The sequence below is a fragment of the Perognathus longimembris genome, chromosome 7, assembly GCF_023159225.1.
Source record: "Perognathus longimembris pacificus isolate PPM17 chromosome 7, ASM2315922v1, whole genome shotgun sequence".
In the NCBI taxonomy this organism is placed as follows: Eukaryota; Metazoa; Chordata; class Mammalia; order Rodentia; family Heteromyidae; genus Perognathus; species Perognathus longimembris.
In genome coordinates, this window is record NC_063167.1 from 61,207,089 (window position 1) to 61,233,756 (window position 26,668).

General features: G+C 36.6%; 1 protein-coding gene across 5 annotated transcripts in view; it reads right to left on the reverse strand.

The window, feature by feature from the left end:
• The window catches only part of Ttll7 (tubulin tyrosine ligase like 7), a 128,400-nt gene that overhangs the window by 24,898 nt on the left and 76,834 nt on the right, over positions 1-26,668 (reverse strand). For all 5 annotated transcript variants that reach the window (XM_048351657.1, XM_048351659.1, XM_048351658.1 and 2 more), the window contains 6 exons: positions 26,271-26,406; positions 23,370-23,462; positions 17,982-18,180; positions 12,999-13,204; positions 11,999-12,133; positions 10,100-10,180 (listed from right to left, as the gene is read on the reverse strand). In XM_048351657.1, coding sequence (XP_048207614.1) covers positions 10,100-10,180; positions 11,999-12,133; positions 12,999-13,204; positions 17,982-18,180; positions 23,370-23,462; positions 26,271-26,406 — 850 coding nt within the window. The remainder of the gene's footprint in view (positions 1-10,099; positions 10,181-11,998; positions 12,134-12,998; positions 13,205-17,981; positions 18,181-23,369; positions 23,463-26,270; positions 26,407-26,668) is intronic.

Sequence of the window (26,668 nt, forward strand, 5' to 3'; positions counted from 1 at the left end):
AGCCATACTAATGCTTTAGCCTCTACCCAACACTGGCTCACAATCTGGTCTTCCCAGAACCCAACAGCAAAAGCCCAAAAGAAAACCCAGTAGTCTATTATTGGATTCAGATTCACTCCTCGCCAGTGAAGTTTGGGAAGAAAGTAGAGATGCCTGTGCTTCATGGCCATGGAATTTTGTTTAGTTTGTGTGAGATGATGCAACCTTTAGTATACTTTTTTTCTCAAATACTCATGGAATAATTTCAAGAAGGCAGAGAATAAGCAGGTCAGAAATCATACCAGGATATACAAAATTAGTAGTGGTTCCATAGTGATAGTTTTTTGGATTATGTTTTGTCTCTTACTTAGAAGAAATTGGGTAGAAACAGAATAATTTGCAAAACCCAACAACAAGAGAATAGCAAGGTGCCCTTGTGTTTATCCGTGGGCACAAGTGAGGCTAGCATATAGACGGTAAGTATCCATTTTCCTTACATTACGGCTTTTAAAAGCATCCAACCCAACATTAAATTCTCCATGGGAAACATAAATGAGAGATGCAGTCAGTGACAATATTAATAAAATAAAAAGATTTGGCTTTTCCATATGAAATATAGGACATTTGAAGGCATAAAGCACACAGACAAATCCATATTTTGCAAGAACATACAGATGTTGAATGACAAACTGCTCCATATGGTTGAACAGTTGGTCCTAAATTAAAATAATGGCATAAGGTGAAGGCAGTTTTGAAATAACATTAAAATCACTACATGCTATACTAATGATGTATGCAGCAGCCGTGGCTACAGGGTAAAGGAATCTTTACTGATGTGAAATGTGCAGCTCTGAGCAGCATCTATGTCAGTCCAAATGAAAGAGATGGGAAATGCCATCACAAAAATGCAGGCAGAAGTGACTAGAGTATGTATTTGAAAGAATTTGCATTTGGTGAAGACATAGTTGATAAACAAGGATCTTTTAGAATGCTAAAATAAATGCAAATATGTTACAGCCTTAATGATGTCTGCAATCTTAGTTTATGCTTGGATATCACATCAGAGAATAAGCTTTTTAGCAAATCTGGCATCCTTTACAACCCACCAACACTGCAGTATTTTCATACTTCATATATATTCCTTACAGACTATTTCAATCAACTGTATTCTTGGCAGAATGTTAGATTATTATGAAAGCATGAATCTACCACAACATGTTAAATAAGATTAACTATTTCCATTTTCACCTGGTGGTATTCTTCCCAGCATTTGATTCCTATGTAACTGGATCTTTATATTTTGTACCCATTAAGGAAATATAAATCAAAGCAAATATGAAATGTAAAATGTAAATACATTTCTCTCATTTCCAAAGACACAAAGAGAAAAGCATGCGGGATCCTTTGTGTATATAGACAGTTTTTTTGGTCAGTTCCAATGATTAAATGCAGGGCCTTGAGTTCTTGCTTGGCTTTTTGGTCATGGCAGATGCTCTACTACTTGAGCTATACCTACAGCATGGCATTTTGCTGGTTAATTGGAGATAGAGTCTTCCCTCAAATCTCAGTCTCCTGAGAAGTTCAGCTTGCAAACATGAAACACCAATGCCTAGAACAGTTTTAGTTATTTTAAGGACCAGTCAGCAAAGTCTTCTCTGCTGAAACAGAAAAGGTAAGGTAAGTATTTCCACAGCGACCTCTGACAGGAATTATGATGTGCCTTCCACAACTGGACTAGTACTCTGGACATGTTAATTCCACAATAAATACCTGCGGAAGGCATCTGTTTGAGTGAGCAAACACATGAGTGAACTTTAGAAATCCCCATAGTGTACAAAACTGGCAACCAATAAATGTTTGTCAAATTAAATCAAAATGTACCCAGCCGCTGGTAGGAAGCTATGAATACGTGCCACTTAAACCAACCTGTTGAAGGAGTGAGATTGGCTGGTGCTTCCTTATTCGGGATCTGCTGTAAGATCCAAGCAGTACTTATATGCTCTCCAGACTGCTCCCAGCCAAGAAATGAATATGGCTTAGGGTGCCAGGGAAGGATGTTTCTGCCCTATTTTATCGCTCTGAACTGGCAACCCATGTTCTAAGTTGTACTTTGGCCTGACCAAGACTCTTAAAAGTTTGCCCTAGTCTTGAGCTCTTTCTACCCAGTCTTCCTCTATTCTATTCACAGGTGTCTGATCTGAACTGTAGTTGGAAGGATCTTCTTTTCTATGGCAGCTCTCTGCCCTTTTCTCTCTTGGGTGCTTGTTCATATAAATTTCCTTCACTTATGCTTCCATCTTAGTGGTGGCTTGCCAGAGGACTAAACCAGCAAAGCTTTCCAGTGATTATTGACTATTATCATAGCCAAAAGAAGGATGAATCTGATTAATCCATATCTAAGGGAAATCAATTCAAACACTGGCTTTCTAAATGAGTAACATTCTTAATATCTAATTCTACATTCCATAGATGACTTACATTCCATGTTTCCTTTTGTTTTCTTCAATATATTTCCTATTTTATTTTATAAGGACACAGTCTAAGATTTAACTGAAAGCCATTGTAAGCCAATAGGCCATTATTTATACTTCATTTCTACATAGTCTACACAACAGAATTATGAATGTGAAGACTTCTCAGTAAAATGAAATATATTAGAGAAACAGCATAAGGACTCTTAGCAGAAGAGAAATAAAAACTGCAGGGGGATGCTCTTTATAAAAGTAGAGATAGCTCCTTAGCTTGCAAAAACACTTTGGAACTTAAACCTACAAATTATTTGCAGCAAAATCTCTTGATATTGTCATGGTTACTGTGATTCTTTTTCTTTCTTCATCCATTTTGTTCCTCAAAAGGCTTTTCTCTGCCAAGTGCTAGCTACTCAGGAGGCTGAGATCTGAGTATCACAATTTGAAGGCAGCTCAGGCAAAAAAGTCATCGAACCTTTATCTCCACTAAACTACCAAACAATAGAGCAGTAGCTTAAGTAATAGAACTCAAAAAGAAGGTCAGGGACAGAGAGAAGGCCCTAAGTTCAAGCCCCAGGACTGGCACCAAAAAAGAAAAAAAAAAAAAAAGACTTTTCTCAAAACAGACTCCAGTTTCTCAGTGAAAGGTGAGCACTTCTGAAATGTCATCTACCAAAGGTAAGGGTAGAGACAGTGAACCCGAGTCCATTTTACCACAACTCTCTCTCCTCTAGCTGATATTACCTTTCTAAGCTCACCATATAAAGTTTTCTTTGAAATGCACTTTATTCTAATAGCTCTCTTATGGTCAGGAAAAAAATATTTCAGCCAGGCATTCTGCAGTCACTCCACTTCTTGAAGGATTGACCCTTGCCTTATTACCCTAGATCAAAAAAAACTCCAGGATGGGCTGGGGATATAGCCTAGTGGCAAGAGTGCCTGCCTCGGATACACGAGGCCCTAGGTTCGATTCCCCAGCACCACATATACAGAAAACGGCCAGAAGCGGCGCTGTGGCTCAAGTGGCAGAGTGCTAGCCTTGAGCGGGAAGAAGCCAGGGACAGTGCTCAGGCCCTGAGTCCAAGGCCCAGGACTGGCCAAAAAAAAAAAAAAAAAAAACTCCAGGTATGCACAGATGTGCTTGACCACAGGTGGGTCATTCCGACCTAGGACTGGCAGAAAGCCCAGGCGGGAACAATCCATTCTTGGCCTAACTGAAAGTACCTGCCCCTAGCCCCTAAGTTACTACATCCTGGTTTTCATTTCTTTGTTTCCTTGTTAAGACCCATATAAGCCTGACCCCAACTCCACCTCCTCACACAACCTTCACCCTGTGGAAAAGTTGCTGGCCCTCACTGCTGTAATAAACTATCCTTGCCTGTTGAGATGGAGTCTAGCCTGTTCTTTCTCCTCCATTTTCCTAATACTGGATTTTCATCCAATACAAATGAGTAAAGAAGAGATACATTTTTAATTGTATGATAACTATATAATATATAATAAATCAGTCACATTTAAGTGAGTCTCAATGGTTGTTTCCAAAATACCTATTTTTATTTCTAAGGTAAATTATAAAGTATTTCACAGTACTTAATACTAAGTGGGGAAAAAAATAAAAATAAAACTCCAGTAAGGCATCTTTGTTTACATGAAAACTTAGTACTTTCGTCGCTGGCCAGCTGGCTGAGAGGTATTCATGATTCATGATGGGAATGTTGGCTGTATTTCATTTCATTTTTGTGAATAGGAAAGAAATAGAAAGTTTGGCACCATTAATTAAACAAAAACTCGTCTACAGTCCTTAACAGTGACAATTAAAGACTACTGGGTAAGAGCTCTTAAATAGATGGGGCGGGGTGGGGAGGGGGAGTGGGAAGTGGGAGGAGATGAGGTTAGATCCTGTCCTCACAGTAGGAAAACTGCTGAAAGGCACACCCCAAAGTGCTCAACCACCCTTATCTATGCAATAGGAGTTGACTTTGAGAAATCCTCTCAAAGAACAAAATGAAGAGAAGAAGAGAAGAAGTCAAGGTAACCATGACTATAGCAAGAAAAATTGCCACAAATAAGTTGCATATGTGGAATTACCAGGCTTCCTCTACTGTTCACAGCCTTATGCCTACATTCCTCTGTCACTTCCCGGGACCTCTTTGAAAGACAAACATGTTCTAATTAACACCAGCCCTTTTTATTCTCTACAAGAGGAATTCTTTTCCCCCTCCAAATAGAATTGTCTATTGAGTTACTCATGTAGAAGAATCATGGTAACTGCTTGGCCAGCATAGACTGAGACATTCACAAACTTTGTGTTGGAGAAGGGAACATCTTGTTACTTTCTAAGACCACAAAGGGATTGCACACCTTTGATTTTTGCCAAAGGGAAGAAGCTCAAAGAAAGGGTTACAAGAGGTATTAGATCACCATCTCAAAGGAATGGTGACAGGATGTATAAATTGTAAATAGCCCTCACACTAGTATTGCCACTTTACTTTCTCAATATAGCAGTGTATGATTAACTTAAATGTGGTTTCAAAAAATCACACAATCTCAGAATAAATCAGCATGGGAGAATTAAACATAAGGACATGCTTCCTTGCCAGTAAATTTATAAGCAAACACTTACTATTAAGTTAGATCCAATTGGGTGTAGCAACCCTTAAACATATGCAATAAATTGTTTCTTTCAGTTCACAGATATTGCTAGTCCCACACATCATCTCATAATCCCATACGATGTTTACCAGGCATTCTCATTTCCCTTGTACAACACAGAGGAGCACTGTCTTAACCTGTTGTTACAGGCAAATAAATATAAATTACTAGTAAAGAAAGAAGGGCACATAAAGAAGCGAAATTCCTATAAACCAAGCTCATAAAATGAGTCTAAAACTGAGTCAATTGTGCAAATGAGCAAACTGAGAAAATGATTCTAGAAAACCACCTAGATGTGACCAAGATCTACTCCCTTAGTTAAGGGGATGGATATAAAGGAAAAAAATCCATATGTTTCAAGTGGATTACAAATACAAATTCAGTACAAAATGCCACAAAGGTTCAAACAGAAAGAAAGTAGATGATATTCTGGTTATGGGGAAATTAGACAGGTTTCCTGAAGGATATGGAGACGAACTTTCAAAAAGGATGATTTCAAAAGAAAAATTACCGGGGCTGGGGATATGGCCTAGTGGCAAGAGTGCCTGCCTCGGATACATGAGGCCCTTGCTTCGATTCCCCAGCACCACATATACAGAAAACGGCCAGAAGTGGCGCTGTGGCTCAAGCGGCAGAGTGCTAGCCTTGAGCGGGAAGAAGCCAGGGACAGTGCTCAGGCCCTGAGTCCAAGGCCCAGGACTGGCAAAAAAAAAAAAAAAAAAAAAGAAAAAGAAAAAGAAAAATTACCAGTAAGAGACAACTCACAGAATGGCAGAAAACCTTCACAAGCTATTCAATGGACAAAGAATTGATATCTAGAATATAGTAAGAGTTAAAAAACAAAAACAGCAAACAACAGCAAAAGAACCAATAACCATCTAGGTACCAGTGGGTCAACCTTGTAATACTTGTTACTTGGGAATCTGGGACCGGAAGAACTGTGGTTCCAAGTGATTCCAAGCTAGTTTGTGCATAAGTTTGTGAAGCCTCTCTGATCCCATGGGTAGGCACAGAATCACATGCTTGCAGGGAGGACCAAGGCTCCAGGCCTGCTTATCTGCTTATCACAAAGAAGTAAACCAACATAGTGGTGTGCAGCTATCATCCAGGAATGACATTAAGTCTAAAAGTAAGTATGAAATGGCAGTTCAGATATGTCCCTGAACAGGAAGTGGACTATTTAAAAAGTAACCAGTACAAAACAGCGTTGCTGGCATAGTTCAGAAGTAGAACACCTACATAAGAAATATGAGGTTCCCAGAATTACCAAAAAGGAAATAATGAATAATTCAATGAATTTATAACGAATGCATTAAACAGATAGTTCTCAAAAGAAAATGCAAATGGATAATGGATAAATGTTCAATATCTTTAGCCATAAAGGAAATGGAAATCAAAACTGCACTAAGGCTCTATCACACCCCAATCAAACTGGCAATTCCAAGAAAATAAACAATAAGAAATAATGTAGCAAATATGGGAATAGGCTAGGGAAAAAAACTCATATACTGTTAATAGGAGCATAAAGTAGTGCAAGGACTATGAAAATCAATATAGAGCTTCCTTAAAAAAATGGAAATCAGACCTACCTTATGATTCCACCATAACTCTCTTGGGCTATATCAGAAGGAGTATAATACAGTATACAGAAAAGAAATCTCCGTAACCATATTTATTGCAGCTCAGTTCACAGTAGCAAAATTTTAGAATAAGCTGAGGTGGTCAATAACCAATGAATGGATAAACAAATATACGGTGTGTACGTATGCTAATATGTACACACACCATTGAATATTACCTACTCATAAGTAAAATGGGAGTTATATCATTTGCAGGCATGTGGATGAAACTGGCGATCATCATGTTGTATGAGACAAACCATGCTAAAAAGCCAAATATCACATGTGCCAATGTGTAGAGCACATGCAGTTGGAACTTTTTAACCGTATACCAAGGTTTCTCCAGGTATCTGAAAGGGGTGTCAGATGAACAATGAACCACCTAGAAACCTGTTCTTATTTTCTGTTTCCTGTACAATTTTTAACAATAAATCTACTGAGAAGCACTTAAGGGTGCTTCAAGTGTAGTGCTTTCAGAAATGACCCTACAATGAATGCTTGGTTATGGAAATCTTTTATACATTCAGGGAGAGCAGAGGAGTGGTTCTGCTGAGTCATGAGATTATGAGCACTTGTAATTTTAATAGATACTGAAAATTACCTTTCTATAACAATAATTCCTCTCTCTAATAGTGTACTGAAAGCCCTTTTATTTATACTATCCCATCACTGAATATTACCTGTCTTACTAATTTTTGCAAATATGATGGTTATTACCTGCTTTTTCTTCATCATTAGTGAGGCCAAACATCTCTTTACATGTTAATTGGACACCTGAAGATCTATAAATTGTTTTATCGTGGCCTTGTTATATGCTTTGCCATGTTGCTTGTTGGTATTTATGGACTAGTTTGTCTTCTGCTGATTAATTCATAGTAAACATTGGCTTACTGGTGCTACTTTGCATTTTATATGCACCAAACATCTGTATTCCTCAACCATCCCAACCCACCTGCCCAATTCCTCCCATCACTTCTGCCTTTTAACTGAGTTTAAGATGTCTTGGCCATTCCTAAGTTTTCACGTAGTCAAGTCTGCCAAAATTTCCCTTTAACTTTTCTCAAGGTTTTATGTCTTACGAAGTTGTTTCCTGGTTTAAGATTATAAATATATCTTTCTGCACTTCCTTCAATATTTTCCTTTTGACATATCAAACTGTAGTTTCTATGGAATTTGTTTACATATGGTGAAAGATAAGCTCCAGCTTCATTTACTTATAAATAGGCAACAGTTTAATACAACTAACCGGCAAAACCATTTTTCTACTCATTTGAAATGTAACATTTATTGTGTATCAATATCTTACAAATAATGTAAACTATCTGGAATTTATTTTAATTAGCAGTTTAACCTATACTCTTCTCTTTTCAAAGATGGCAAAAATGACAGAAACTTGAAAGAATTCAGAGTACTGACTCCAATAAAATTTATTTCCTTCATCAGGAAAGTCAGTGAGTAGACAAGCATGTACCCAGACTACCATGTGCCAGGAAATCCACAGTGTTCCCAGCTTTGATACACCCTCCTCAATGGTGGCACTGTATTACACACAAAGATCATAAGGACATATGTGCTGAATGTTTTAACAAACAACACTGGGTTTAGTTTACCCAGATACAACATGTAACTTGAAAGTCATAATCTGGTCAATGGCATTTAATTTAATTTAAAATAAATCCTAAAAAAAAATAAAAATTATTGTATTACCAAAAGAATACAAGAACTTAAGTAAAGCAGGTATATATATATATATATATATATATATATATATATATATATATATATATATATATATATCTGGTCTAGATAAAAACTGATGTCCCGATGCATTTGATAGGCCTCTTATGGTGTTGGCCACTAGGTTTCCTACTCTCAAAGGGGGATGTGATATACCTTTTACTCTTCCTCAAATTTCCTACCAGAAGAAAACCCTCATATTTTCCCACCTCACTAACTAGTACATACCTTATTTCCTCTTAAATTAGAATAAATGCTCTTGGTTCGGCCAGCCTTCCCAGTTTACTTAAGATCTTTTGATCACCTATCGTTCCTAAGTCATCCTTCTCTTCCAGATCATTCTCACCACCAAATACTCTCAAAGTGTCTTTATTTAAAAACAGAAACCCTCCTCATTAGCCGGCATCTCCTCCAAATATAACCAATTTCCTCTTCCCTTCTACAGCACAATTCCCTGAAAAAGTTACTGCATTGCTGTGGGCTTTTTCCTCTCCACTTTTTATTGGTTGGGCCTACTCCCGTCAAATTTTATTTCCCAGCATTCCTCTGAATTTGTAACCATCAGTGTCACCACCAACCCCTGTATTTCCAAAAACAATAGGTAGGTCTTAGTGCTCAATCCTGAGCAGCAACATGTGGCACCTGATTATGCACTCCTTAAAATAATTTGTAACTTGGTTTCAAGGACACCCAGTTCTTATATCATTTCCACACCTCCTTTTCTGTCTCCTTTGATAAATCTTTCCCATCTCTGATTTCTACATATACGTGTTGCCCAGGGCTCAACCTCTGAAACCTCTGCCTTCTCTAGTCAAATTCTTCTAGGCAATCTTTGTTTGTTTGATTGATTCCTAGTGTTGGGACTGGGGCTTGAACTCAGGCCTTAGGGCTTCCTAGGCACACTTTCTACTGCTAGGCCACACCTGCAGTCCATTTCTGTGCTGGTTATTTTTGAGAGAAGATCTCACTTTTGGCCTAGACAGTGATCCATCTGTTTTAGGCTTTGTGTAATAGCTAGGATGACAGACACTTGTCATCACATCCAGTTTCTTTTCACTAAGAGTCTTCCAGACTTTCCTGAGTTAACCTAAAACTACAATCTTCCCTATCACAGCCTCTCAAGTAGCTGGGATGATTGGAATGCCACACTATGCCCAGTTATTAGTTGAAAAGAAGTGCTGTGAATTTTTCTACTCCAGCTGACTTCAAACTGCCATCTTCCCTCCCGATCATAACCTCCCGAGTAGCAAGGATTACAGGTGTGAGCCACTAGTGCCAGTTCATATTTTTTTCTGGTTTCTGCCTAAAGAGAAATGATATTCATAAAATGATTTTTTAAAATGAGCATTTTAAAATCCTGCTTTATTTTTTCTTGTAGTATTATACACTCTTGTGTTCTATTGTATACTTATTATCAAACAACTCAATTGGAAATGAACTCTATGAGAATATGAATTTTGCTTTCTTTACTTTTTTATCCTTGGAATCTAGAACAAGGCTTGGCATTGTAGGTATTCAATAAGTATTTGTTCAAAAAATGAAAAAGTAAATAAACATGCATGCACAGGTTTGACTGTGAATATGGCTTAATGATGCAGCTCAATACATAATCCAAAGTTCCAAAGTGTGTTGAGTATTACTCACTTTCCGTTGTTTTCCAGAGTCCAATTTTATGAGCCAGTAGGAAGCCACTTTTGTTTTATGATGCTTCCAATTATCGATAATCTAATTGGGGGAAAATAAATTATGAAATGTAATCTTAAAAAATCCATCCATAGTAGTAGTAGTAAATAAATGGTTAGGATCCGTTTTATTAATGAATTTGTGCAATGAAAACACTTCAATAATACTCATACAAATGCTAGCTTTAATAAGGATCTATGCAAAATGTAAAAATAAATCAATAAAGATCTATGCAAAGATTTCTAACATAAGACAAAGAAGGACCATGAATCCAAAGCTATTACTTCTTGTTGTACCAGGAACACAATCTCCAGTGAATGAGAAAAGTCTTCAGGCACAAATATTTCAAGAAGAAATTCAAGACAGATTTTTCATCTTTAGTCTCAAGGCTTTAGTAACAACATAGTAATTGAATACTAGTAATAGAACATTATAAGGTAGCTGATATTTAATCAAGATTTTATTATCCTTTTTATTTGTATCATGTAAGTATATAAAATTCTTGAACATATATTCTAATAGTATACCGTAGAGCAACAAGATTCCAAATCTGCATATAGTGAAGCTAAAGCAAACAATCTCATGTCTAATGTTAATTATGAATTGTTTCACTAATTATATAAACTTCCATGTGTTGTTCATAGAACAGTAACATTATCCACAAATATTAGTAATATTCACTCACTAATCATCTTTGGCCTGATCCAAAATCGAGTGTAAAAAGACATATATACAATTATAATTACTAGTAACCTCATCAGCTTTGTTTAAAAAAGAACTTTATTGAATAAGATAACAGATAGTACCTGTAAATAAAAATACATCTAGTATAATGCTTTGAAATCAATCTTAATTTTTCCCCTTCATCTGCTGTCATAATTGGTAGCTTATGAACCCAACAAGGTATTATTTTCAGTGTTTTAAAAAAATATAACCACAATAAAATGTATACTGTTGGAAGCCTCAGTTATAATCACATCATAATTGTTACTATGAATTGTTTAACCAATAAATCCTTTGTTCATTGCTGTTTTATTTTTCTTTCTATATACTTGCTTTAGACAAGTACAGTGCAATGTTTTAAAAAAAAACAAAACTAAACTAAAAAGACCAGGTGTATCCTACAGCTGACCACTAGATGGTGCTTTCTCCTCTGGAAAAAAAAAAAAAAAGAAAGAACAAAAAGGAAAGAAAGAACAGATTGATTCTAGTATTCCATTCTGAGAAAGTATCCAAAAAATGACATTTAAAAAGATGCTTTAATGAAGAAACAGAACCACAGGTGAGGAAATATTCAACCAAAAAATGCTTCAATGGCTCTGGCCTTCTTTTGGAATCAGGACTTAAATCTGGACTCTGACATGAATTTTAGGACCCTTTGCCATTTTTAGATGTTCCACAGGGTGGTACAAATTAGTGTGTAAATATAAGAAGTGTACAATTCAGCATAGGACAGTTGACCATAAAAACTGTGACATTCAAGGTATTATTGCATTCAATTTTTCTTGACATTTCACGGCAAGGATCTACATTTTTCATCATGTCCCAATCCAACCTAAAGCTTTCTAATTTTATTAAGAAGTTCAACCTGATATTTCATTAATCACTAAGAACAATAATTACTTAACATTATTTTTTCATATGATAAAATAATTTTATCATTTGTACTAAAAAGTATTTTTGTATTGCTGATTATACATGGGATCTCACTGTTCATGAGTCATAATAAACAACTCTCTCTCTCATTTTATAGTTTGTGGAAGTTGGAAAGGACAACTTTCCTGGCAAGGCAATGCATTTTCATATTTTTAAAAGGATAAGTAAATGCTCCTTAGCATTTCATATGCATCTAATACTCACATCTTCTATTAGAAGTTCTGATTCTGCATCTGACTTTCCTGGAAACCGGATCTTCATGTCCTTGAGAACAAATAAGGTCTGACTCGTTAGATCATCTTCTTGTTCCTTCGTTTTCAGTTGCCGCAAAGACTCACTCTTAAATTTGAAAGAATACAGATATTTGGCGAAGCCCTAATTTCATTGTGCCAGTATACTTTGAAAAATATTTCTAGTGAAAATGATGCACTTTAAATTGAAAATAAAACCAAAAAGAAAATAATTTTTTACTGATTAACTCTTAGAACTAAATAACTATAAATACCAAGGTTGTCTTTCACATTGGTTATATTTTGTTTCACTCAAAATATGAATATGAAGATGGAAAGACTTCTTATCAGTTTCATTTGCAACATATATCTTAGGCAAGGCTACATTTGGAAAAAAAAATCGTTACCAAATAAAGCTTATTCACTTATTTAATAAACAGTTTCTTGGTCCATGTAAAGGTACTTGATTGAAAAAATAAATACACTGTTTTCTCAATTCTAATTTTCTGGAATGTATCCTTAACTGGTGCTATTATATACTAATTTAATCGGCAGAAAATATTACAAAAACCTAAGAGAGTTAAGGAGAATTTATCAGTGTTTTTAGCCAATTATCAGTTGGCCCATTTAGGTACAACTTTCCATGAAACAAATTCCCCCAAATTACAGACCGACTATATACTATGACTCCACATACTTACTGGTATGATTTTCAACACTATTATATCCTACTGTACCAGCAAATGAAAATAATGTTGTTTACACGGCCCTCCTTGAGTCTCTGATATGGTAAAGTTGCCTTTTTAAGAGTTCATAATAAATTCCAGCAAGGTGAATAATTGAGATTCCAGGAGCCTGAGTTGAACTACAGAAAGTATCTGAGGTCTTCCTCTCAGCAAATATCATTTTGCCAAAATTCTGAATCTGAGTTCAATGCCTTCTTAAATTTGAAAAAAGCGGAATAGGTAACTCACCGCCTGTGAGCTGGTAGAAACCGCATCGTTACTGTGAGGCAGCTGTCTCACATAGGAAGAAGCACGGTTTAAGGAATGAGACCGAGATGCTGAAGTTGGTCGTGACACTGATACCACCTGTTGAGCAGAAAGGGGGCGAGTGTCCCCACTGGAAGATGAGTGAGTAGAGATGGACCGAGGGCAGCTGACTGAACGCCTCATGGTACCTATTAATGAGGGTGAAGAGGGGAGGTATATTAGTAGTGTTAGTAGACATCTTCCTCTCCTGGGGCCATATAAACTAAAGATTGTCTCAGGTGGTAATGAAGTTGCAATCAATGTCAAAGTAGACATCACTGTGGAATTCACTCTTCAGTTTAAACAGTGAACCTGGTGTAGAATCCCTCTGGTATATGAAGAATGGCTATTATAATAATATAAGCACTACTTTAATGTCATAATATAAAACCTTTAACATTAATGGAGCATTTTCTATGAGTCAGGCATCATGCTAGGCACTACACTTTTTTTTAATCCTCATGGAATCTCTGAAGAAGGGTTTTGGTCAGATCAAAGAAATTAGATCTGAGAATAACTTTCACAAGGTCACACACAGTTTGATTGTGACCACACTCAGGTTTACATCTTCGCCAATCTAATTCCAGGATCCTCCCTTTTCAGTAACACCATGATGCATCCACTGTCATTGGGACTAGACTGGTCAGTTATTCAAATCTGCACGCAACTGGAGATTGAATGTTTTACAGCAAGATTCACAGGAGGGACAAGAAAGGAATCTATTGTTGGTGGGAATGTAAACTGGTTCAGCCACTCTGGCAAGCAGTATGGAGATTCCTCAGAAGGCTAAATATAGAACTCCCCTATGACCCAGCAGCCCCACTTTTGGGTATCTATCCAAAAGACCACAAACAAAATCACAGTAATGCCACCGGCACTACAATGTTCATCGCAGCACAATTTGTCATAGCGAGAATCTGGAACCAACCCAGATGCCCCTCAGTAGACGAATGGGTCAGGAAAATGTGGTACATATACACAATGGAATTCTATGCCTCTATCAGAAAGAATGACATTGCCCCATTTGTAAGGAAATGGAAGGACTTGGAAAAAGTTATACTAAGTGAAGTGAGCCAGACCCAAAGAAACATGGACTCTATGGTCTCCCTTATTGGGAATAATTAGTACAGGTTTAGGCAAGCCACAGCAGAGGATCACAAGAGCCCAATAGCTATACCCTTATGATTACATAAGATGATGCTAAGTGAAATGAACACCATGTTATGGAAATGATTGTTATATCACAGTTGTAACTACTTTCAACGTCCCATCTGTATCTGTAGCTTCTATTATTGATGATGTTCTTGTATCACCTTCCTGTGGTTGTACCTACACTATCTCTGTAATCTTATCTGAGTATATTGGAAACCGTGCATACTGGTATTAGAAGTAGGAAATTGAAAGGGAATACCAAAATTGAAAGACACGGGGTTAAAAAAAAGACAAACAACTACAAAAGCAATACTTGCAAAACTGTTTGGTGTAAGTGAACTGAACACCTCAGGGGCGGAAAGGGAAAGTGGGAGGTGGGAGGGGGGTATGAGGGACAAGGTAACAAACAGTACAAGAAATGTATCCAATGCCTAACGTATGAAACTGTAACCTCTCTGTACATCAGTTTGATAATAAAAATTTGAAAAAAAAAAAAAAGAAAAGAAAGGAATCTAGGCAGTGAATGGCCAGGGTTAATAGGTTACAGAATTTAAGACCCATTTGGGGGGGCGGGAACTAAAACAGAAAAAAATACATAAAGATGAATCTACTAGACTTCAAGTACATAGTTGGTTATTAAACAAACTATGTATTCGGATTCACAGAAGTAAATACCACCCCCAAAAGAATAAAACAGAGTAAATTTAGAAGAAAATGAGACTTAGGTAAAGAAAAATATATTTTTGAAGGATTGTTACCATAACATATATCTAAGAAAGACATAAGGAGACTCTCTCCAATATATACAAGGATATTTAAGATCAGTAACTCTTCTAATAAATTGTGACTCCTAACTAAATTCATTCCATCTTACCATGTTTTCCTCACTTTTTAAATCTTTATTATTCTATACCATGTGTTCTATATTCTCTCTCTGATTGAAGAGAATATCAAACTTCCTTAAATAATTTAATAAAATTCACATGATGTCAGGTTGAATACCCAAGTATTTCTCTTCATAAGTTGTTAAGAAAAATTTAAATCTTTATAAAAACAATGGACAAGAAGCTGCACATTTAAGGGCTATTTCTAGAGGATATTTTGAATAAATGAAAAAGATAATACTAATAGAAGATATAGATGATACTACTCATTTAGATCCAGAAAGTATAAAGAAGTACACTCAGGATACTTATTAAAGCTATAAATGTTTAATTTAAAAGAAATAAAAATTTTGTTTCCATGATTCCTTCCAAACCTATGACTTACCTCAAACCATCTTTCGACAGTAAATTGCATCCAGAGAAGGGTTGTGTGAGGGACATACCAGTGGTCAGGCCATCTTGTTCTTGTTTGTTTTTACAAAGAACCACACTGTTTTTTTCATATGTACAGAGGTCCACTTTCTACTATGAAAATACCCACTAACTGTTTGTTAACAACAGTGCAGTCCAGTCCCCCCTTGCCCCCCAGGCTTCAGGTGGTAGTTTGGATGGGTATAATCTGATCAAAGTGCAGAAGGAAATATCATTTCTCTTGAGTCTTGGAAGATTGCCATTTTATAAGCTTCATTTACTGGGAATTCAGACAGAAAACCTAGTTTGATAGTTTAAATGATTGTTACCTCTGTCTAAAAGTTTTTTATACCATTTTTATGTGAGTACATTATATCTAACCCAAATATATCCTTTGGAAACTGTAACAAGTTTGAAGACATAGGGGAGATTGATGGAGAAGGGGTGACATCAACCAAGAGGCATTGTACTCATAAACTGTTATGTTAAATTGAAACTCCTTCATACAACTCTCTAAAGATAGCACAACTTTTAAAAGAAACTATAATAAATTCAAATTTCCCATATTAACTATGTACAAACACAAGTATTAAAAACAATCTAGATTTTTTCCTTGGTTGCCAGCATCACATTAGAGACAACACTCAAGGAAAATTCATAAATATAACAGTTTAAGTGTGAGATTAAAGAGATGCAAAATGAAGTAAAGCAAAATGAAACCCTTGTTATAAGTCCTAATGGCTGCAAAAGAAACTGCAACTAATAAGGAAAAGTGATATGTCATTGAATTAGACTAGCTTTAAAATGAAAATTCATATTTAAAGAGTTTAAAAATGTTATTCTGTTTAGTATATTATTATCTGATCTCAAGTTGTGAACCTATTTGCCTGAGAACAAAGAAAATCTCATAGCTACAAAAACTCTTGCAATTTTTTTCTACATTTCCCCTAACTTTCATTAGTTCATACCATTAAAGGATAGCCACATTAACTAATAGGAGAGAGGTTCTTAAAAACTGGAAAAATTTGGGCAGGAAAATGTCAGCCTTCATAATAGAAAAAGAGCAACACTTATCCAGAGACACACTGAAAGTACTTAAGAAACCCTAAGGGAAAATAAGGGAGTAAAATGGGTCACAAACTCTGGAACAGGTGTTCAGTAAGCAAATAAATAAAATGGAACATAAATACATTATTTCCCCTCCAAATAAACAAACTCTTAGAGACAGAAATAAGAGCAGCACATATTTTTGTGGAATAAAATTAGAAGCAAAGGGCTGGAGATATGGCCTAGTGGCAAGAGTGCTTGCCTCATATACATGAGGCCCTGGGTTCAATTCCCCAGCACCACATATACAGAAAATGGCCAGAAGTGGTGCTGTGGCTCAAGTGGCAGTGTGCTAGCCTTGAGCAAAAAGAAGCCAGGGACAGTGCTCAGGCCCTGAGTCCAAGCCCCCAGAACTGTCAAAAAAAAAAAATTTAGAAGCAAAAGAAAGGCCGTTTCTTGAAGTCTTGCCTATTAGTTCTGCATTCCTCATGTGTTTTACCATAAGCGCAGAAGGCCAGTCATAAAATACATACATTGTCAAGAAAGCTAATGTATCAGACCATTGCTGGAGATCAAAAGAGGCTTCAAATTATGTTTACTGCCTTACTGAAGTGGCTCCTTTAGTAGAATCCTAAGACATTCAGCACTAGGCAAAGGGTAATAATGAAAAATAATCATATTATTAGGACACAGATTTAGGAGCCATTGTGGATGGAAATCTGTGTGAGAAGTTTCCAAGTGGATCTAGGCAAACAGCAATATTCCACTGGACATTTGGAAGCGAGAGAAGAATCATAAGCAGAATAATGGACCTTTGGAATTATAGGAAAGAGGGAGAATGTGAAAAAAATAACGAAGATATATAAGACAAATGGAAAGAAGCAGGAAGAAGAGATGGAAAAGATGATTGTCTGCTCTCCTACATTTCCAAAAGCCTTAAGTGTTACCCATGATGAAAATGGGAGAGAAAAACCTTCAACTATTTCATAATTGTGTGGGTCAGAAAGACATGCAAATTAAATGCTTAGTTTTAAAAAAAAAAAAAGAAAATAGGTGGTAGTGAAACACAAAATGAAGGTCAGAGCAGTAAAAAAAAAGGGGGGGGGGGGAATGTATTGAGACAGTGACTTAAAAGACAATGAAGCCAGCAGATGAGTCAAAGGTTCATATTCAAAGAAATTTATGTAACAAGTTAGCACTTACCAAAAAGTGTGAAAGGGAGAAAGAGTTATCTTTCATTCATCTCTTTCATTTTCTATTTGTAGTATCAGAAAGGGATTAAAAGATAGGCCCAGATCTGGTTAAGGAAGGGCATGGGGTAGAATCCAGGTCTCCTTACACACGACAACAAGGGTTCAATTTGGCACAAGGTGTTTTTACTGAATTCAAATTTCATTTCATGGATCAAGTAAATTAGAAGAGATTGACTTACTGGATTGTTGAATTAATCTGCAGTGGTTAGAGAGCTTAAAACTGTATGAAACTTGATTTTCTCTTTTCTTATCTTGATACTCTTCTTTTTCATTCTCTTCTGATTCTGAAGAGCTGTGGCTGCTATCGTAACTGCTGTCACTGCTACAGTACTTCTGTCTTTTCATTATCTCAGTGCTCTCTGGCATAGAACACAAAGGCTAAAATAGAAGCATGTGTTATTTTGTTAGGATTCAAAAAAATGTTACCACCATGAAGAGTTACTATTTTTAATTTCTCCCTTCTGCTCGCTACTTTTCACTGAAGACTGAAAATCCCGCAACACACTACTACAGTAAGGGCTTCTCAGCCAGAGCATCCACTAATTCTAATGGTTCCAAAGAATATGCTTTCCTAAATAATATAACTAGGTCATAAGGAAAAAATACCTTTTTACTGCATTTTTGTAATAAAGAACCAGAGCATCCATAGCAAAGAGAAACAAAATTAAGAAGAATACTAAATTTAAAAACACAGGCCTTTTCTTCATTTCACGTGATTACCTACTAAGATTCACTCAATAAATGTGAAGAGGGAGGAAAGAGAAACAAGATGGACAGAGAGAATAAGAAAGAAACAGCTGCTGAAGCCATCATAAATAAGATTGCACTTTAAAACAGAGCCTACGTGGGCTGGGAATATGGCCTACTGGCAAGAGTGCTTGCCTCCCACACATGAAGCTCTCAGTTCGATTCCCCAGCACCACATATATGGAAAATGGCCAGAAGGGGTGCTGTGGCTCAAGTGGCAGAGTGCTAGCCTTGAGTGAGAAGAAGCCAGGGACGGTGCTCAGGCCCTGAGTCCAAGGCCCAGGACTGGCAAAAAAAAAAAAAAAAAAAACAGAGCCTACGTGCCTGTCCACTTAGATCAGATGCAGCAGAGGCATTCCTCGCATGACTAGTTCACTGCGCATATTAATTTACTTACTTATTTTGGATACTGAGAATTGAACTCGGTGGCACACACATGCTCTTCAGGTACTCTGGCACTAAGCTATATATACACTTATTCCCTGCTGTGGATGTTTATAAGAAATAAAATGTGTAGTTAATTATCTGCTTTCCCAATTGGTCTTGAACAAAGCATGTCTTTTTGAAGGATTCCTAACATGTAAAGTCTGGGCAGAATGGACTAACACTGTTCTTCATTGCCAGCACTATAATGTTAATAAACAGATACAAGAGGAAAACCAGTATGGCATGAATCCGTGGAGAATAGACCCCACATAGAAGTGTAAATCTTCTATGATTCAAAATTCCAATATCTCTACTAGAATCACTTCTTTCCAATCTCCCAATTGATGTTTCCATAGACACCAGCTGAAGGAAGAGAAAAGAAAGGAGATGGGGCTATCACACTTCAGAAACTGAAAACAGGACAATTTTGTAATCCAGTAAGACTATTTGTTACGCACACCATATGCCTCCAACTCCTGGTGGGAGAAGTTCCTGCAGTTGTATACTAGAGGTTTGTTCTCTGTTAAATCAAACAAAGCTATTTTGATGTTAGCATCCACCAGAATGAAAACCTTTGGATACCATGGGATTTCACTGAAAGAAGGTATATCCTCCACAGTCACAACATCATATGAAAGATAAAAAGAGAAATAACATTTCAAGAAGTGCCCAGAATACATAGTAAATCCAACCGTGATCATCTTAAAGGTACAGCCTTTGCAAAGGATGAAATAGAACAAATGTAGGAAAGGAATTGAATACACTTGTGGAACTAGCTTGTGTTTAAACATATGTTCACCTTTTGATGATCTAATAGTTAGGCAACACTAACAATATTCAAAGAGATATGCATAAAAACTTTTATCAGTAACACCATCATCAAATATTTTGACAGTCTAGAGGCCCTAGAGGCAGGATGTTTCTTTAGAAATCTAACATAGTCGAAGAAAATGATGGCACAATCAGCCTTACTAGAAATGCCTTCCTTCTTGAAGCAAATAACTAAGATTTCTTAAGGAGCTTGACATATGTAATGACTTACTCAATCTTGTAACCAATCACATGGAATTTACAGCTGAATCTTTGGGGACTATGCATTGGGGAATTTTTGACACATAAATTAGAAGTCACAGCAGTGCCCTAACTATGCAATGGAATTGGAAACTGATATTAACATATGGGATAAACCATGTTACTAATTTTCATGTCCAATTGAGTTATAAAATTGGTTATGTGTAAAATGTAGAGAGATATATACATAATAAAATAAATACACATGTACCTACCACAAGTCAAGAAGAATAGTTTTCTTTGAAGACCTTATAAGTCACTTAAGTCATTCTAATATCAAAACACATTTATATTGTTCACATGCTATCAAAATAATAAACTGTAATTGAATCATTTTGAAATTTAACTTTAAAAGCTAAATTTTATTTGTTTAACTATAAATTGAGTTGGTCTCCAAGTAATTATTAAAATATTTTCTTATTTTCTTATCATTAGCCAGGATACCATAAAGACACTTGCACATCCATGTTCATTGCTGCACTATTCACAATAAACAAATTGTGAAGTAGAAACAGTACAGATGACCTACAAGAGATTAACAGATCCAAAAAATGTGGTAACTGGACAATGGGATTTTACACAGCCATTAGAAAAAAATGTCATTTTAGGAAAATGGTTGGATCTAGAGCAAATTATGTTAAGCTCAGAGTGAAAGATGTTTTCTCTTATATGTGGAAACCAGATCCAAAATACACCGGGACATGATAAATGATACAGGACTCTAGGCATTCATACACAGAGAGACCAAAGCAGGATACTCTTATGAGAGGAACAAAAAGGTGCAATGCCTATATAGCCCTGATCACACACAATACTATTTACCTAAATGAACTCCAGGAATATAAACAATAGGTTTTTTCTTTGTTGTGGTTTTTGTTTTGTTTTTTCTTTTGTCTTGTTTATCTATTCTTGGGTAGGAAGGCAGTAAAGGAGGGCACAGAAATGGAGGGACAAAGGGCAAACAAATGTAGCAGTGGTACTCAGTAGATACTATGTTGAAAATGAACTACACAACTTATGATGGGGATGGAATGGGAAAACTAGGAGAGGAACTGATGGAAGGGGTGACATTTTCCAAAAAGAAATGTATTCCTTACCTCACTTATGAAACTGTAACCACTCTGTATATCACCGTTATATCATCCCTCTAAAACAGAAGGTTCATTTTGAAGTCTGACTCACTTCAAATTCCTTTTTAAAAAATTTTGTTGTCAATGTGATGTACCGAGGGGTTACTGTTACACTTCAAATTCTTAAAGTTAAAAGTTCTGGGCTGGGGATATGGCCTAGTGGCAAGAGTGCTTGCCTCGTATACATGAGGCCCTGGGTTCAATTCCCCAGCACCACATACACAGAAAACGGCCAGAAGTGGTGCTGTGGCTCAAGTGGCAGAGTGCTAGCCTTGAGCAAAAAGAAGCCAGGGACAGTGCTCAGGCCCTGAGTCCAAGCCCCAGGACTGGCCAAAAAAAAAAAAAAAGTTCTAAAAATGCTTTTATTTCAGTTGGGAAGCTTTCAACCACTTTAAATACTGCTGGATTTAATGACAAGAACAATCTAATTCACATCATTTCAACCAATATATTGCTAACTGCCAGGAATGAGAGAGGTTGAACACTACAATATGAATCTGGCCCTCCATATCCATTGGGATGTCCTTTGTTGGATGACAAGAGTTTCATACACAAATAAAATGTAAGATACCCAGGGGAACTTGCATTGCCATTCTGTCAAGGACAGTGTAGTGTCTCCAGGTATCTCATATTGGATTTGTCAAATTCCAGTCTTTAGTTTACAAAGCTTAGAAATCCCACAGTGTTTGACAAAATGAAGCCATGACTCATGAACATATTGACTCTTGCAAATGCCCTGAATGTATTTTTTTCAAAAGAATTATCAAGTACATATTCCAGAGAACAATGCCTGACATAAAAGGTTTCCCAGACACATATTTCTCATTAGGCTCTCCTTGTATCATTCTTCCAGCCAACAACCTTCCACTTGAGTCACACACAATGTAAAAACTTTGTTTCTACAACTCTCAATGGAGTATCACCTCTCCAAGTCTTTGCCTTTAATGTCCCTTTACTCCAAATGCCGCTCCACCACTGTTAAATGTATACAGCACTTCTAATTTTTCAAGATCCAGTTCTAAAGCCAATGACTTTATAAAGTCACCCATACTTACTCTAGCATCTGCAATTCTTCCTAGCTGCAGCACGTTGCTTTTCCTCATTCAGGGCTTGCCACATCATTTCCTAGTTTAGGCTTATCTATCTATGTGCTCTTCTACTAGAAAACGTGGAATTATGATACATTCAACAAATTTAAACAATAGATTTTGAGAGCTTGTTGACCTAACACACCTTTAACCTCTGACAAATTACTTGTAAATTCACAGATGCTCTGTTCAAGTGCTATTCATGGAGGAAAGATTTAAGTCTACCCGGAATCACAAGGAAAAGCTTCAAAGAAATAGCAAAGGCAAATGTATCCAATGCCCAACGTATGAAACTGTAACCTCTCTGTACATTAGTTTGATAATAAAAATTTGAAAAAAAAAAAAAAAGAAATAGCAAAGGCACAGATGGATTAGGAAGGGGTAAGTAATCAAGCGAGTAACAGATCAAGTATATTTTTGAGTTGGCAGGCATCTCCGAGGCAAGGAAAAGCAAGAGGGTATGACATATCAAGATGGGCTAAAGACCTTGAGATGATTACGTAAGGCTAAAATGTAAAATAGAAAGAAAGAGGTGGAAATTTTTCCGATTTTTCTCTAGTTCAACACTCCCCTTCTTCACTAGTGAGGATGTTTAAGAAAAGTACAAGGATAACATTCTCCCACAGCAGATACAAGTGAAGCAAATGCCTTCTTTGTTTTGCATGCATAGCTTTTAATTATTTTCCCTAGGGGGAAAAGTTTTTATTCTTCCTATTTTAATTAACCCACTACCAATGTTTCTGTGTTAACAAAAGAGGAGGTACCTTTTCCATGAGTCTTATGACCAAAAGTTTCCTTAAGTCTGATAATCATCTACAGATAATTGAAAAACTTGACACACAGCTTAAAATGATGGTATTAGTTGTAGGTCCCTCTCAGAATGATTCATAAGGCTAGGGAAAGAACTGAAAACTGAAGGATACTAAGAAAACAAAATATCTCCAGAGGATAAGACAACATCATCTTTACAGTTCTACCTGTGCTGGGCACATGATTCCTTCAGTTCTTTGAAAGCAGCATGACTCCTATAAGGACAATATCAAGGGGAACCCAATAGTACTTAGTAGTCTGGACCATGATACTGAGGAAAAAAATGAAACTGCACCTTTGGTCCTCGAGGCTTAGTCGTAGTTGTTCTTCCCGTCAACTTTTCATCATCAAGTTCACATTGTTCCAGAAGATCCAAAATATCTTCCTCCTTCAAAAAATACATTGAGATTCTGATCATTGAAAGATTCTAAATCCATGAATATTCATGCAATATTCCTAATATTCCTAATATTAGGAATATAGATATTCCTAACACTGCTTGTAAAGATAGCTCTGATTAAAGAAAATAAATAAGCTGGGCACCAGTGGCTCATGCCTATAATACTAGCTATTCAGGAGGATGAGATCTGAGGATAACAGGTTCAGAGCCAGCACAAGCGGGACAGTCTGTGAACTCTTATCTTCAATAAATTATTTAGAAAAAGCCAGAAGTGGCACTGTGGCTCCAGTGGTAGAAAGCTAGCTTACCAAAGTGGCTCAGTGACGGAGCCCAGGCCCAGAGTTCAACCCCAGAACTGGCCCAAAAAAAGGCAAGAAAGAAAAAGAAAAGCAAAGAAATAGCCAACTGAAGCTTGTAATCCTAGCTACTCAGGAGACTGAGATCTGGGGCTCATGGTTCAGAGGCACCCCATGCAGGAAAGGCCTCAAGGCTCATATATCCAATGAAGCACCCAAAAAGCCAGAAATGGAGCTTACAGCTAAATTGGCAGAGCTATAATTGAGCAAAAAAAGTTCAAGAACAGCACCAGGCCCTGAGTTCAAGCCCCAGGACCTGCACAGATAACTACATACATACATACATACATACATACATACATGATCACAACCAATTTTCTTATGATTTCTGCTAAAATCTGACAATACAAACAACTCATGGCTGAAATATATTGTGCACTACTTATTAAAAACAAATATACTATTTGTTCCAGTATACTACTTAAACTTTAGAATATTATACATTAAGTTACCTTATTGAACACAAAAATTTCCAGAAGTTCTAATTTTCTAGACTAAAACCTCATTATCCACTCCTATACTAATTAATACAAAAACCCTGAAAATTGCCAATTGGCCTATATGGCTCATTTAGAAATAATCTACTGTTAGAAACTGGTTAACAGGAACCACTTAATGAAACTCTTCACAAATTTTAATTACTGAATGAGCATTTTCACAACTTTATGAAAGAGTTTCCTTCTATAGCCATCAATGGTAGAAGAAACACAAACTCTGCTGGTACCCTCCTCTTGGACTCTTCTATGGTCATTCTGACATCAGAGAAAAATTTTTAAAATATAAAATTCCAAGGGGTGTTTAGCAAATCAAAGCAATAGTTGTACTGAAAGATACCATAACCACTATTTCACTGCTGCTCCATCGATAATAATATATAAACCTTACTTATATATTTATAATTTATACATCCCCTTTAAAAGAGATAATGAAAGAAATTAGAATCTCATCTTACAGAAGTTCATGAAATAGATTATCTTCATTTCAATCCAGGAAGGTTAGCTATTAAAATAGCAAAGGTGTTGGGAACTAATGGCTCACCCCTATAATCCTAGCTGCTCAGAAGGCTGAAATCTGAGAATCACAATTTGTTTGAAGCCAGCCCTGGCAGGAAAGTTCATAAGCCTCTCATCTGCAATTAATTACTCCCCCTTCCCAAAAACATCCAGAAATTGAGCTATGGCTCAAGTAGAAGAAGACCAGCCTTGAGCAAAACAACTAAGGAAGAGCGCCCAGGCTCTTAAGTAATTCTGTTTCTATTCAGATAAAAGATCACAACAGAAAATATTTTCATCCTAACAACTAGAAAACAAACAGATAAACTAAACAATTGCATATTTTAAAACAGAAAGCTGTAGATGGAAGTAATATAAAGGCACTTTATTGCAGAGAGGGAGCACGTTCTTCCCAAGTGAGCAGAGATGGGTGGCCACGTCTACTTTGGAATCCTTTGTCAAGTCTCGACAGAGGTAGGCAGAGATCAGGTCTACCATAGGCAAAGAATTTCTGTTGGGTTAAAGAGAATCCTCTTGAAATGTTCCCTTTTGGTAACCTGAAATACTATATTAAGAGATCTGGCTACTCTTCTAACATACTATAGAGAGAGAAAAATACACTCAATTCCAAGGTGTTCCAGCTATCCTATCTAATTGCCTTAGACATAAGAGTTAAGCCATATTGGCATGGTAGCCCCAGTAGAGTGCAAAGGCCCCTACAGTTCATACATGACTACTTCCAAGCAAAACCAGCAGAATACCTATGCAACTGTGGCCAGCCAAGACAACACAAAGTGGCTTGTTATAGTGCAACAGAGAGACTTTTAATTAGAAATAAGAGAAAGGGAAAGGGAGTATTTAATTACCACCTGCTCTCATACGCCAATATGCCAGGTCTATATATTATGAAAAACATACTTTACAATATTTGTTATAATCCAAATATAAGAGTAGCAAACCATTAGGTTAACTCATTGGATTTCTCTATCCTGTTCCATGTACAAATCTATGTAAGAAGGTATGTTATTATAAAGACATTTAATATGAAATTTCTCTGCTCACAATTTTTCTGATTAGATACCTTATTTAGAAAGTCATTTGATTTCTTATGAAATCTTACCAATTGTTCAAATGGAAATCTGGAACTTTTTTTTTTTTGGCCAGTCCTGGGCCTTGGACTCAGGGCCTGAGCACTGTCCCTGGCTTCTTCCCGCTCAAGGCTAGCACTCCGCCACTTGAGCCACAGCGCCGCTTCTGGCCGTTTTCTGTATATGTGGTGCTGGGGAATCGAACCTAGGGCCTCGTGTATCCGAGGCAGGCACTCTTGCCACTAGGCTATATCCCCAGCCCTGGAACTTTTTTTATATGTAAGACTGGGGTGGGTTGTTTTTAAAGACATACTATTTGGATTTTTTTTTCCTTTTGGTGTATAAACATTTTTTTCTTACCTTCATTCTTTTCAAAGGATTGTTTAGCTCTCGCTGGAATGAAGCTGCTCTTCCTGAAAGGAAGGTTTGAAAGGCAACAGCTAACAAACTTTCATACTTTTCAAGCAATGATTTATCTTCAGGAGGATAAATCCGTCTACAATAAAATGAGACAAACCCATTTCTTTAAAAGACAAGAATCCAATGTATATCCTACAAAACTAAAAAGAGTGAGAGAGGGGTAGGTAGGGGAGGGAATGGGTGAGAATGTTGAAAATGGTGACATTGACCAAGATACGTTGTATTCATAAACTGCTTTGCAAAATGGCAACTCCTTTGTACAACTACTTAAAGGTAATTTAAAAATTTTAAGACTAAGTAAATAAAACTAACAAGAGAGGAGAAAAAAGAGATGTTCT